Below are 14,906 nucleotides of genomic sequence, written 5' to 3'. Positions count from 1 at the left end.
GAGGCAGGAGGATTGTGAGTTCAAGGACAGCTTGGGAAAAATAGTGAGATTGCACCTCAAAAAACAAAACGAGTAGGTAGAAACATACATGCAGACACATATACAACTCATTAACGGTTGCTAGAAGAGGAAGAGGAGTAGGCTTTTACTGTGAAATAGGTGCAGCTTTACTTTTGCTCTGTACTTTTTTTTTCTATTTATTTTTTGGAATGAGCATGTGTACCTTTAAAATTATTAACTTTTTTTTGTTGTTGTTGTTACTAGGGATTGAACCCAGGGATTGCCCTAACACTGAGGTACATACCCATCTCTTTTAGTTTTTTATTTTGAGACAGTCTCACTGAGTTGTCCATATTGGCTTAGAACTTAGTTGTCTCCTTCCTCAGCCTCTTGAGTCAAGTGGGATTCCAGGTGTGTGCCACCATGCCTGGCTATTGTTAATTTTCTGAATGGTTTTATATATACATATGCACACACAGAGTTTCATAGGTCATATAATGCTAAAAGACTTGAGTATACAGCATCTCCTCTCCCCTTTCTCTGTGTCCTGGTCTTTCTTCTAGGAGGCAATCACTCTTCCTCCTACCTATTGCTTCTAGTACTCCTGAATAATGTTCACATACCACTCTCTTGATTTGCTGATTCCAGATGTTAATTATTATGGTAGCTGAAGATTTCAGCTCACTTCCCCATAGCCATCTTCCCTTAGGTCCTCTTATTTCAGTTCTGGTTTTATTTATACTTAATGTTTTCATTAATGGAGCAACATTGATATTGAGTACTGAAGCAAGAATATATTCTAATTTGGGCAAGGGCCATGGCACATGCCTGTAATTCCAGCAACTTGGGAGGTTGAGGCAGGGGGATCGCTAGTTCGAGGCTAGCCTCAGCAATTTAACGAGACCCTGTTTCAGTGGTAGAGTACCCTTGGGTTCAATCCACAGTGCTCACACACTTTTTCTCCCCCTATCTATCTATCTATCTATCTATATATATATTCTAATTATTTTCCTCATCTAATTTTTAATTTTCCCTAGAGATAGTAATTCTCTTTTTTATTGTTTGTTAACAACTATATCTCCTCATGCCTTGAACTAAACAGCTCTATAAAATGCCTCTTTCCCCCTCCCCTCTTTTTCTCACTGGAAAAAATACCAGAGGCCTTCCAAGTCCTGCTTCACTCTGACTTGGTTGCTCTTTAAGGTGCTGATACTGCAGGTTATCAGTGACGCGTTCTGCTTCCTCACATGCTGAAGTTTGAACATTAGAGAAGCACGCTGAGGCAAGCATATAAAGCAGGTTCTCGGGAGGGAGAAGGGGGCCATAGCTGAAATCCTGGTATCCCAAGAAGTAGGTGTTCTGCCCTTTTTATTCTAGGCTTCTTTTGTTCTCCTGCCCTCTTCCCCTTATCTCTCTCCTTCCTATGTTTCCCAGGAATGCTCATTGGGATGGCCAAAAGGTAGGTAACAGGTGGGCTCAAGGGAGAAGGGCAGGATGAAGCAGCTAAGGACACATTAACAACCTTATAGTTCCCTGTAGGAAGGTTACCTTGGCAACAGATTGGAGCAGGGGCAAGTTCTTGATAATGGTGGAGTAAGGGCTCTGAAGGAATTAACATTTCAATCATTTAGAGGACATACTCCAACTTCCCAGACTCACTCAAAATTGGCCTACTTGATCCAGCCTGACTCGATTTACCTATCTATGCTGACTGTCTCTCTAATTCTGGCTTCAGTGCTACCAGGCTTTTAGCCAGGAAATTCCTGTTACCTCTCATGTTGACTACACTGAGCCCTGGGTTCTTTATCCTTTTCTCTCTGGTGTTACTTTCCTTTATTTGGTGAAACACACTCTTTCTGAGAGAGAGTACATGGAAGTGAATTTTTTGACTTTTGTAGGACCAACCATACTAGGAATTGTATAATTGTACACTAAGAAGTCATTCCCTTTTAATACTCAACTGTCCTTTAGTACCTGGCCCATGTCTTTTGGCAGCTGGGATTCCCCTTCCTGCCTATGGAGCCTAAGAATTCTAGGCCCCAAAGACTGTGCTTTCATTCACCACATCCCATTTAAACTTCAAGATATCTTAATCTCCCATTTTACAACGGACAAAACCAAGGCACAGAGGTTACACCCTCAGCAGTATCAGGCGGAACATGAGCTGAAGTGTCAGCTGCCTATGCCAGGCTGCTGTCTTTCCAGACCCAGCTGCTGCTTACTTTGGAGAGAAAAGCAACAGCAGCAGGCCCTGAGTGCAAATGCATGGCCGTTGCTTGCAGGGTGAGTCTAATTCTAGGATCCCACTTGTGTCTGGTTCCTGACAACTTCGGCTCCAGTTAGTCCTCTTTCAACTAGAAGAATCTTCCAGTCTTATTGACTGTGAGTGTGTGTGTGTGTGTCTATGTGTGCGCACACACCAGTGAGACAAAGACATTGATATATAGTTGTGCTCTGAGCTCCTTGTGATAATTAAAATGCTCTGCCTATCATTCGTATAAGCTCAGTATAATTATTTTTATTGCTACAGTATTTGCTTTCAAGCAACGTAAGAATCCCCTCTCTGTTCCTTTTGTGATGAGAAATGCCTCATTACTTGGGAGTTTGTGCTGACTGTACAATTTAGCATTTGATCTTTTTGTTAACTGAAGTCAGGTGACCATACATAGGCTAATTAGATTAACCTGCCCCTCCTCTTCTCTACTGAAACAATATAAAATCCAGTATTCTGTTGGCACATGCTTTCCTTAGATTAATGATTTTAGAGTTGCTGTGTGGAAATTTGCATAGCTCCCTACAGCTCTGAGAAATGAAAATGCCCAGCTGTCTAAAAGCTTTAATCAGGAAATGAGCATGAAATGGCATTGTTTTGTCACGGGTTTGGAATAATTTATTCTTGACAATCAAGTTATCTTGGATGGAAATGTATATAAACATTCTTGTAACAGGTGCTTTTTTGTGGTAAAAATTCAAGAATTTCTTTACGGGGGGGGGATGGCAGCTTTCAAATCATTGGCACTCACAAGCTGGTCACTGCTGAAAGTTATACTGTAGTCGTTTTTCTTGTCTCTCCTCTTTGAAATGGGAATTTATGAAGCAAGAGCATAGCAGCCATAGGGAGTGTACGCATTGCGTGGGCAGAGCATGTTGTGGCTGCTAGGAATGGGAACTCAGCTGCAGGACTGCTGGAGCCAGCCTCATCAGCCACTTCTTGCCTGTGTGTTTGTCCCCTCATGGGACCCACTTCCCCCATCTGTCAAATAGAGACAATAATGGCCCTTACCTTTTAGTGTGGTTGCGGGCATAATGCGTTATTTCATGTAAACCCTTTAGAATAGTACCTTGCCCACAGTATACTCATAATAATTGTAAGCTAATTTCATATTTTTATAAGACCTAGGAAAATGAAAACTATATCCAGTTTATTTTTATATTTAAAAAATCTTAATGCATTTAATTTTTTCCATTAGATTATTCATCTTAGGAACAATTGTGACTCTAAAAAAATCACATTGAGTTAGATGTATATACTTCTTTTGTTTATACCTGGCACACAGAAGGTGTTGTAATATCTGTGATAAGAATGATAGAGCAGGGTTGAGGTTGTAGCACATATGAGGCACCGAGTTCAATTCTGAACACCACATAAAAATAAGTAAATAAATAAAATAAGGTATTGTGTCCATCTGCAACTAATTTTTTTTTAAAAGAATGATAGAGCAATTAATAATGGCTAGTGTTCATTTATCGAGTGCCTGGGCATTCCAAAAAATGAGTACAACTGATTCCTTCTCCTAAGGTGCTCAGAGAGCAAACACCTGAAGGGCTGACTTAAGGACCCAGACTTACAGGATGAGGTGAGAGCTCTGGGACAGGCATTCCACCAAAGGCACAGGCTCTCATCATGAAAATGATTAAAAAGACAATAGAAGTGGCTTTTGGACCTTGATCGTCACTTCCTCTTGTTTTTTTTTCCCTCCAAGAGCCAGCTTTTTACTTACATGTGATCCAGAAGTTCCTGTATTTGAGTACTGTTCCATGGAGGAGGTATAATGTCCTTAGAAACACTCTTCCCCCACTCCCCAAGTAGAGACTTTGATGGGGAAAGTGCCCATCTCTGGGAGCTCAATTTGAGATTTTTGTAATTAACCTATTGGAGCATTATTAACCAATCCCAAAGTGTTTTGCATGGTGGTCACGTTTACATTCTGGGCATCAAAGCACACTGGATGATAGAACTATAAATAGAACTATAAATAAGAGTTAATATTGGTTTCTTATGAATTCTATTTTTCTTGATTATTATGCCATTAGTTATGCTTGTGTTCCAAGAATCTTGAATTTTACATCATATAATTAGAAAAATTGATTGATTGGGCCTGGTATAATTTTCCCCACAGCTTAGTTTTGTGTACCCTGCTTGATGAAATATATGCACTGGAAAATTTTCTATAAAACTGCATATGTTAGCAAACAGTGTCATTACTATGACTAGTAGCATCAGGGTCTTTAAAACTAGCAGTGACAATGATGTAGCTAAATTCTTACTAGGAAACAGTGTCAACTTTCTCCTTATTTGCAAAAAAAAGTAGCAGTCAATAATCAATACTGATCTAGAAATAGTAAATATACTTTGATTATCTAATTTTTAAATTTAAAAATTGAATAGTTAGCATAAGCACATGGTATCAGTTAAAACTGGCAAAATAATGCTTTCCCTGGCCCCCAGCTACCCTCTTTTCCTCTCTGGAGGCAGCCACAGTTGTCTGTTTTGTGTGGGTTCTATATTACCCATTGAGTCAGGCACACAAATCACCTAAATACTAGCATACATTCCTATGCTTTTTGACCTAGCAATATGTTTTGGTGATTGTCCTTATTGGAACGTACAGAGTGGCCTTATTCCTGGAAAGAGTTACATGGAATGGATTTATGGTCTCTTATAACCAGGTCCCTACTTCTCAGAGTTACATTCTTTTAGTCTTCTGCTAATTTAAGCAGTGCCATAACAGTTAATCTTGTACATATGCCATTTTGCACATGTGCAAATATATTTGTAGTTTAAATTCCTAGAAGTGAAAATACTACTCAAAAGGCATAGGCATTTGGGGCTAGGGTTGTGGTTCAGCAGTAGAGCGCTTGCCTAGCATGTGTGAGGCACTGGGTTCGAGCCTTAGAACAATAAATAAATAAATAAATAAATAAATAAATAAATGGATAAATAAATAAATACTAAAGAAAAGAAAAAGGCATAGGCATTTATTTATTTGGTATCAAGGATTGAACCTAGGGGTGCTTTACACTGAGCCACATCCCCAGCCCTTTTTATTTTGAAACAGATCTTACTGAGTTGCTTAGGGTCCTACTAAGTTGCTGAAACTGGCTTTGAACTTGCGATCCTCTTGCCTCAGCCTCCTGAACCACTGGAATTACAGGTGTGTGCCACCATACCCAGAGTATTTAATGTTTTCTGTAATTCATTGGCTCTTAAAAATATTTATTTTTTAGTTGTAGTTGGACACAATACCTTTATTTTATTTATTTTTATGTGGTGCTGAGGATCGAACCCAGGGCCTTGCACATGCTAGGCAAATGCTCTATTGCTGAGCCACAACCTCAGCCCTCATTGGCTCTTTTTGTGTGTGTGTTTGATCTGGAATGTGTGTCAGTGTCAACTTGCCTTCTCTCTGAGAGTGTAGAAACATTCTTTCGTGTTTTCTTCTAGTGCTTTTAAGTTAAATTTTAAAACAAGTACATCATTTATTTTGAATGTCTAATATTCTCATTCAAATAAAGAAAAAAGTATGCTTGTTTTGAAAAATGAGGCACTGTGTGAATTTTCTTATTGTTACCACCTTTTCCCCACCACTTTTAAGCTAGATCTGCATCTTCTGAGATGAGGAGTTGAGGGTGATCCAGGGAATCCCAGTGTATTTTTGTAGGGATGACATAGACCTTTATGTTATCACAGTTTTGGACTGCATTGGATACCCCCTCCCCCAATCTGTAGATAGTTGTTGTGCCTGTAACACTCCACATCATTGACCATTCACTTGACAGATATTTATTAAGTGACCTCTAAAGCATGTCCAAATACTTGGTTCATATTGACACCTTTTGAAGCAGTGGTAATCATCTAGATGTTTAGCAGGGCATGGGCAAGCAAAAAGGCTGACTGTCTCTTAGGTAATTCCATTGTAACTCAGGAAGCAATGGTTATCTCTTTGTGACTTGAGATTAACTCTTCTTATCTATGTCCAGTATCCAGCACTTGTGTTCTTGGCAGCATTCTTTTATCCCCACCCTGTAGGTCAAGAGATTGTTGATCTCATTCTCATGTTCTTGTTATTTTCCTGCTCATGTCATCAGTGATTTTTGGGAGATAATACTACAAGTATATCATGGTGCAAATATGCAGTTGAATGTTATATAAAATATGGTAATAGGTATCCTCTTACATTAATTTTTTTCCTAAGCTTTGGGCTGAAAATGTCATTGGTATATTTATAATTAGATGTCAAAGCATTTTCTTGTAAGTAACAGCTTATTTGTAAATATGAAAAAGCCATTGTGGTGTGAGACATCAGTGTGGTTTCACTATGTAATTTTTAGGGGAAATAATGAAATATTTCAAGCATATAACAAAAACCAGTGTGTGCACTATCTTGCCTTATGTTGCCATATTTACTTTATATATGCATGTATGTATGAATGTACATATTCATATATTTGTATATATTCCCCTTTATAATTTTCTCTGATGAAGTGGGTGCCTTTTGTGGTTTGATAGCATGGGTATTTTATTGCAGTAATCACACACACACACACACACACACACACATGTATTTTTATTTTTTTTTAGTTGTAGATGGACACATGTCTTTATTTTTATGTGGTCCTGAGGATGGAATCCAGTGTTTCACATGTGCCAGGTGAGTGCTCTACCACAGAGCCACAATCCTAGCCCTATGTATTTTTTTTTTTTTAGGAAACAGAATCTTTCAGATTCAGCTGAAGTTCCCCTTGTACTATTGCTCTCTCTCACAATCCTTGCTGTCTTTCCCCATGTGTTCTGAGACAGAGACTAGCCTTTCCTGAAGTGAGTCGAAGGCTGGGAAAGCAGGTTCTGTGTGCCATGAACACATGCAGAGTGGGGCTGCTTTTCCAACTTGCCTTTGGTATAGTGGGGAGGAAGATAGGTATGTGAGGGAGCAGTGAGCTATTTCTAGGGTTCCATATCCACTCAAAAATTCTCTTCATTGGTAGATTTGGTGTAAAGATTCATTTTTAGAGATTTTTCTTTTATCTCCAGCCAGTGGTAATTTTGCAAAATGGTTTTCCCTGAACTATTGCAGGGGGCACAGCTGTGATCCTGCAGCCATATCTGGCTCAAATGGAAGCTTTCCCTTCAGAAAGGGATGGACCAGAATTGAAAGGAGGAATGATGCCTGTTTTTCCCCCGCCCTGCTTCTAGCATGAGCCCTGGGGGCCCTGCTCAGACCTCACCCACCCCTCCTTCCTTAGGGAAGTCCCAGGACCAGCATTCTGGGCAGGTCATGGTGGCGCCGAGCTCCCCCTGGTGTCTGGCACCAGCTTGCTCCTTGTGCATGTACTGTTGGTGGCAGGAGAGAAGGAAATATTGCAAGATAGGAAATAGGCAGCTGGGGTGAAGAGCAAGGATCCATTCAGCTGATTGTGTAAATGAGATGAGATATGATATCCCTTTGCTCACCCACTCGATAGGCTGCATTTGGCACATTACAACTATTCATTCCCTTAATGTTGATCCCAGAAAGCTTCCCATCACCTGAGATGAACAGTAAAACATCCAAGCACTCGCTTTTCATGTTTCTGATCTTCTAGGGCAAAATATTAGCACATTTTGATTTAAATGTGCTAATATTTTAACTGTCTTCTACTAGTTTAAGCATTTATGTTGTTCTTTTAAATTGAAATAGCCTATAGTAAAGTGTAGAGGTCTTGGAAGTACAGTTCAATGAATTTTTCAGTATGTGTACACCTGTATAACCATTGCCCAGACCAAATTATAGAACATTTTCATCTTCCCAGCAGGCTCCTTTCTACCCTTCCTCGTCAGTGCCTTGCCAAAGGTAACTGCTGTTGTGAGATCTCTTACCAGTGATTAATTTTGCCTGTTGCTGAACTTCATATAAATGAAATTGTACAGTATGTAATCTTTTGTGTTTGGTTTCTTTCACTCAAAATTATCACTGTGAATTTCATCTGTTACATGTAGTTATTTTTTATTGCACTTGCTATTTTAAAATGACAGTAAAAATATATTGTACAGTACTCTCCAATTCTATTTGATCCTGAAGACATCTCTGTGATGGCCCATTTAGCATTTGGGGTCTTTTACAGATGATAAAAAGGATCACTTAGATGTTTTAAGTTTTACCCCCAAGGTCACACCCCTAGTAAATTATGATGCCATGGCTAGTACTGGTTTTCTGACTCAGAGCATCATTCTCTCCATTCATCATGAATCCTGTGCCTTAACCTGTGTCATCATTGGTAAAAAACATGAAGAATGAGAGGAGAGAGGGGACCATCAAATTGGACTTTTGTTTGGTGTTTTGCCATGCAGTATTTTGGTTGGAGACTGACCACCTAAATCAAAGAAGAGCCAAGCCAGTCAAACCCCCAGCACCTGGAGAGATGGAATGTATGAGGGGGGGTGGTATGTGCATGTCTGGAAAGGAGAATGACCTTGGCTCAGCAGCCAGCCACTTCCAGGCAACTTCGCTTATTGGAAAGCAGACTAACTTAGTTTAGCTGCCAGTCACATACAGATCACATGTTGGCCATTGAGGTTGGTGTTTGCAGGTGTGTGTCATGGAAAAATTTTTCACTAATGGCCCTGTTGGGGCTGTTTGGCCTTTGAATATGGGTGAACCCTTTTGGCTTTATTCAACATTATGCCTTTGGGAAGTAAGAATGTTGTGAGGAGTTCTCTTCCTTGTCTCAGTGGCCCTTGAACATATATCAAGCATCATTGCAGCACTGATCTCTTGTTGAGGACCTTAGTCTTATTGTCCATGCCATATTTCCATTGTTAAAGCATCATATTTGAAGTAAAGAGAAGCTGAGTTTCTTTTGCCACCTAAAGAGGTTTGCTGACATCCTCTCTCATCTGTATTGTCTTTAAGCAACTGAAATCATTGCCAGTGTGTATAGAAAACAAAATGTCTGCAGGCATTCATGTGTGAATTCCAATAAACTCCCAGGGCCCACAATTCTGACAGAGTATAGCCTCTGCTACTGGGATAGTAGCGCTTGAATTCTTTACAAATGGGCTTAGTAGTCAGAAAGCTGAGACTGAGGGTGAGGTAGTGGGTTTAGGAACACCCAACCCCTGGAAATCTAGAGTCCTAGAAACTTGGATCAGAACCTCGGAGAGCTCCAGGTATGGCAACTATAGGCAGGCAGGGGTTGCTCTAATGCCAAGTCCACCCTCCTCTGCAGGAAGGAGCTGTTTTATGTGGATAATAAGGGATCTCACAGATTTGGACATCAATAGTCTTGTGTAAAGTGGTACACTGCATCCTTTAAACATGGAGAAAAGCTATGGTTCCCACTGGAGCCGCTGGTAGAGTGACTTCAGGTGACATTGTCTCTTCTCAGGGAGGTGAGATGTAGGAGAGCTCTTCTTTGAAGGCCCAGAGTTTGGTCCCAAGGCTGGCTCTGCCCCTAACTAGCTTTGTGGCCTTGTCTGCACTTGTGTCCTCTTTGACTGCCTCTCACTACTCTTGTGTATAAAAATATATGGCTGGCAAAACCAGATTTTTTTCCCTGATAAAGTTATTGGAAGGAACAAGTGAAAAATATCTATAAAAGCACTTCAATTTATATAAGCCTTTGCCAGTGTAAGGCCATATTATTGTTAACATCATCACCCATTTTCAAAGTACACAGATTTTCAAAGTACAAAGTACACAGGAGCCTATGGCATCAGAATTCTGTGAACATTAAGGTATTGGGCCAACTTGGATTTGCATGATAATTGGTACCATGGGGGCAGCATGCATGCCAGATATTTTTAGCCAGAAGCAGACACAGGGACTTGTGGCTTACTGTGATTTGATAAGTTTTTGAATGAAAGAACTTGGCCTGGGTCTTCTGGAAGCAAGTATGATTTCATTAGGTAGATGATAGGAGCAGACATTTGTTTTAGGAGCGTCCCTTGTGGCAATAAAGAGGCTAAACTGGGAGGGGAGAGACTGAAGGTGGGGGGAGGCATTATCATAATCCAGGCAGGACTCAGAGAAGCTTGGTTATGAGATAAGGTCAAAAGTTGGACAGATTAGGCTTCAGTTCTGGCTCCTACTTGTTTCCTTAACACTCTGTGTCTTTGTTTTATGTCTCTGTGAGTAGGACTATTGTGTGGATGAAAAATTGCTATCCAGGTAAAGCTCTTAGAGGAGGTATACATTCAGATGTTAGATACCATTTATGTGAGTTTTTTCTTTTGTGAGTGTGAGTGTGTATATAAAACAAAATTTGCCATTTTAGCAAATTTTAGTGTTTAGTCAGTGGGACTGATTACATTTATAATGTTGCACAACTCTCACCACTAATTCCAAAACTTTTTCATCAATCTAGGCATATACCCTGTAAACATTAAACACAAACTCCCCATTCCCCTCCCACCACTCCTAGGTAATCTCTAATCTACTTTCTGTCTGTATGAATTTGCCTATTCTAGATCTAGATATTTCATGTAAGTGGAATTATGTATAATATTTGTGCATTTGTGTCTGGTTTACTTCACATGTTTTCTAGGCTCATCCAAGTTGTGGCATGAATCAGAACTTTATTTCTTTTGAGGTTGAATGATATTCCGTTGTATAGATGTACCACATCTTGGTTACTTGTTCATGGACACATGGCTCACTTTTATCTTTTCAATGTTGTGAATAATGCTACAGTAAACATAGGCATACAAGCATCTGTCTGAGTTCCTGCTTTCAATTCTTTTGAGAACCTCCCTAGGACTAGAATTGCGGGTCATATGGTAGTTCTATGTTTAACTTTTTGAGGAACTGTATACTGTTTTCCATAGGGCCTGTACTATTTTACATTCCCCGCAGCATTGTATAAGGGTTCTGTTTTCTCCACATCCTTATCAATATTTTCCATTTTTAAAAATTCTAGCTGTCCTATTGGGTTTGAAGGGATATCTCATTATGTGTTTCAATACCTTTATTTTGTTTATTTAGTTTATCTCATTGTGTGTTTCAGTACCTTTATTTTGTTTATTTAGTTTTTTTTTTTTTTTTAATGTGGTTCTGGGGATCGAACCCAGTGCCTCATGCATGCAGGCCAGCGTTCTACTACTGAGCCACAACCTCGCCCTTATTGTGATTTTGATTTTCATTTCTCTAATGACTAATGATGTTGAACAACTTGTTATGTGCTTGTTGGCCATTTGTATATTTTCTTTGGAGAAATGTTTATTTAAGTCTCTTGCTTGGTATTTATATTTTTAAGGCCATAGAGGAAGAATAGAGAGAAATAGAGATTAAGGAAGTAGATAAAGCCAGACTGGGTGGCTGATTATATAGGGGGGTTAAGCTGACTTTTCCAACCTGGTAAATTGGTGGATGATAGGGTGTTAAACAAGACAGGTCCCTTCCCCCGCCCCCTGGGAAGGGGTAGTTGGAGAAAGGTGTTGTCTTTGGGTGGAATGACATTGAGTCCAGGTGTCTGAGGGAGGAGCCTGTACCATTCACTACCACATCCATATACTTGATTGGTTTTTCTTAAAAAGAAAAATGTGAGGGAAGGGGGTTGGAGTTGGAGCTCAGTGGTAGAGTGCTTGCCCAGCATGTGTGAGACACTGGGTTTGATTCTCGGCACCGCACATAAATAAATAAAATAAAGGTCTGTTAACACCTAAAAAAAATTCAAAAAAAGAAAAATGTGGGACATATTTTAAGTTTTGTCTCCTCCCTCCTTCTATCCAAGAAGCAACTTAAGAAATTCAGGTGCTGGGGCTGTAGCTCAGTGGGCTGAGGTTGTAGCTCGGTGGTAGAGCACTTGCCAGGCATGTGTGAGGCACTGGGTTTGATCCTCAGCACTGCATTAAAAAAAAAAAGTATCGTGCCCATCTACAACTAAAAACAATATTTAAAAAAAAAAGAAATTCACTTAGCGTTGGGCCTCTGTCTGACAGATGTAAATAATCACTGGGAAAATGAAGGAATCTGTGGTTTATGGGCCAGCCTTCTGCTGCTGGAGCTCAGCCCTACCTGCTCTTGATTGGATTAGTTCTTCCCAGCCAGCTGCTCATAGTGTACTGCGTTGACACACTGGACAATGAGCATCGTTGAGAACCCTGGCTTTTGGGGCTTTATCTAGTCGCTCTCCCAGCCTTACAACCTCTGCCCTTCCTCACCTTTCCTCAGCTTTGTGCCATTAGTTAAGTAAGCACTGAGCGTGTCACCCCTGACCCACTGAATTTCTTGGAATCACTACTTGACAAAATTGTCTGTTGTGTTACTGATATCACATTGCATCAAGGTGGGGAAATTTGTGTGCGCACAGTCATAGGCCACATTGTGATGGAGAGTGAGATTTGAGCAACTGTTTTTCCCCCAACGAAGTTCTAGAGCCATAGCTGACCGGCAGCCATCATGTGGCTCAGGTGGGCAATGTTTGCTGATTGTCCCCTGATACCATCTGCCTGTGAGGCTGCAGGAACCCCCAGCAACCATTGTTCTAGCAGGTGCTGGAGGCTGCTGATGTGGGTGTCCGTATATATACATACATGAGCATACAGCTTTGTTCAGTATGCAGAGATACCAGTGGAGGCCTAGGACAGAGCCCTGCCTACTTAGGGCTCTGGATGCAAGCTGAAGCTCTTAACCCACAAAACACCACCAGCCTCAGTTGCTGGTTTCCGGTGGGGCCCTGGGGAGACAGGAAGAGAGGGCGAGGCTGTTGTGAAAAGCTAGCAGTTGGGGAATTGGATTTGGTAACTAACTCACTTCCTAGTGTGTAGGAAGCCTAGTGGCAATGTTTTGATAAGCAGTTGTTTTCTTTCTACTTCTATCCTCTGCTCAGGCCTAATCATGGCCCCTTATATAATTCATGATTTTCCTGCTCATTCCATAGAGAGAACCCTTCCCCAGTTCTTAACCCTGTTCTTTCTAAAGCACACATCCCTTATCTGTGAGTCCTTCCTGCCATTCAGTCAGGTTAGCTCCTAAGTTTTCATGTTTTCCCCCTAAGTTAGTGTGATCATGGGTTCAGACAAGCCCTTTGGGAAAAATTCCTGTGAATAGACCTGCACTTTGTGAGTTACCATGATTTGGGGTTATGAATGCTTTGTTGCAGATTTATGTAAGTTATTAAAGTAATTTGAAATAAAGATTGAGTATCCCTTATCAACACATTTGGGGTTAGCAGAGTTTTGAATTTAGGATCTAAAAATTTTTTTGGAATATTTGCATTTATGTAATGCCATATCTTGGTGATGCACCAAAGTCTAAGCACAGAATTCATATACACATAACCTAAAGGTAATTTTATACAGTGTTTTTAGTGCTCCTGCATTTTCAGTATGACCCATCATTGGAAGTCAGGTGTAGAATTTTCACTTGTGATTGTCATGTCTACTCGAAAGTTTTAGATTTGGAGCAATTTGGATTTGGGATTTTTGGATTAGAGATGCTCAACCGATAATTATATCAGCCACCAGGTTTTAAAAATGCAGATCTTAATGAAACTTTGAGAAGCATCCACCTAGACTGGGCAAACTTCTTCTCTAAAAGGTCAGATATGTTAGATTTTGGTCTCTGTTGCAACTACTCAACTCTGCCGTTATTGCACTAAACTAGCCATACAAAATATGCATGAATGTGGTCGTGTTCCAATGAAATTTTATTTACAAAATAGGGTGGTGGGCTGCTGAACCTTGGCTGAGAATGATAGTCCTTATTTTAGTCTGTCATCCTTATTTTTGTCTTTGTCAGAAGCTGAAAAGCCAGAGGAACTTGATGGCTGTAAACGAATTTAAATAATCTTTTGGGTTTAGTATAATTGTGAGCACAATGGTGATTTGGGAATACAGTTCTCTAAGCCCCGGTTGAGAAGAATAGAACTCAGAAAGCTTTTAAAGGGGTGAATCTGTTTATCCAAAACTTATCATTGTTCAGTAAGTAGAACAAACTGTCATTTAAAGCTCTTTGGTGGCTTTTATGTATCAGTCATTCTCTTGACGGTCACATGAAATGACCACATGGAATGGTCACCTCACCATGCCGAGCATTATTCCACTTAATAGGATTAGGTCTGATTTGGCATTACTATAGTTCAGTTTCCAGAAAGATGAAGCTTAATACAGTCAAAGAGGCACCCTAAAATTTCAAACTACAATCTTGTTTTCTCCTTATCTGTCCTCACAGGAAATAAAGAAAGATATGAAGAAAGACCCTCTCTCCAACAAAGCTCCGGAAAAGCCCATGCACGATGTGTCCAGTGGAAACTCTTTGCTGTCTTCTGAAACAATTTTAAGAACCAATAAGCGAGGTATGGTAAAGGAGAAAGAGCCCCCTTCCCTGTGCACAAACAAAACCTGGAGACTTCTGGGTGAACTGTGTCAAATTTTGCATTGCTGAAAAATTGAACTTTTTCCCTTTTGGTTTTAGGTATAAATCTTGGACACTCATATATGGGTAGTAACTAGTAGCTATAATAAAGGCAACTAATACAAATGCTTTTTTGACAGTCAGGAAGTTGACAGACTTTGTAAATGATGATTGTTTTTTTCCTTAGGGTTTTAGCTTCTGCTTTCACATCTATTTTTATGGATGCAAGGCGAATTTAGAGAATGGTAATGTGCAGGCTGAGCTGTGTGTGTCTTGACAATGCTCTTCTTTTAA

General features: G+C 40.1%; 1 protein-coding gene across 7 annotated transcripts in view; it reads left to right on the top strand.

The window, feature by feature from the left end:
- The window catches only part of Sh3kbp1 (SH3 domain containing kinase binding protein 1), a 331,887-nt gene that overhangs the window by 116,924 nt on the left and 200,057 nt on the right, over positions 1-14,906 (top strand). For all 7 annotated transcript variants that reach the window (XM_071606251.1, XM_071606250.1, XM_071606248.1 and 4 more), the window contains one exon: positions 14,430-14,553. In XM_071606251.1, the coding sequence (XP_071462352.1) occupies positions 14,430-14,553 (124 nt within the window). The remainder of the gene's footprint in view (positions 1-14,429; positions 14,554-14,906) is intronic.

This window comes from Marmota flaviventris, chromosome X, assembly GCF_047511675.1.
Source record: "Marmota flaviventris isolate mMarFla1 chromosome X, mMarFla1.hap1, whole genome shotgun sequence".
Lineage (NCBI taxonomy): Eukaryota > Metazoa > Chordata > Mammalia > Rodentia > Sciuridae > Marmota > Marmota flaviventris.
The sequence above is the reverse complement of the archived record's forward strand: the minus strand, read 5'-3'. Positions and strand labels throughout refer to the sequence as shown.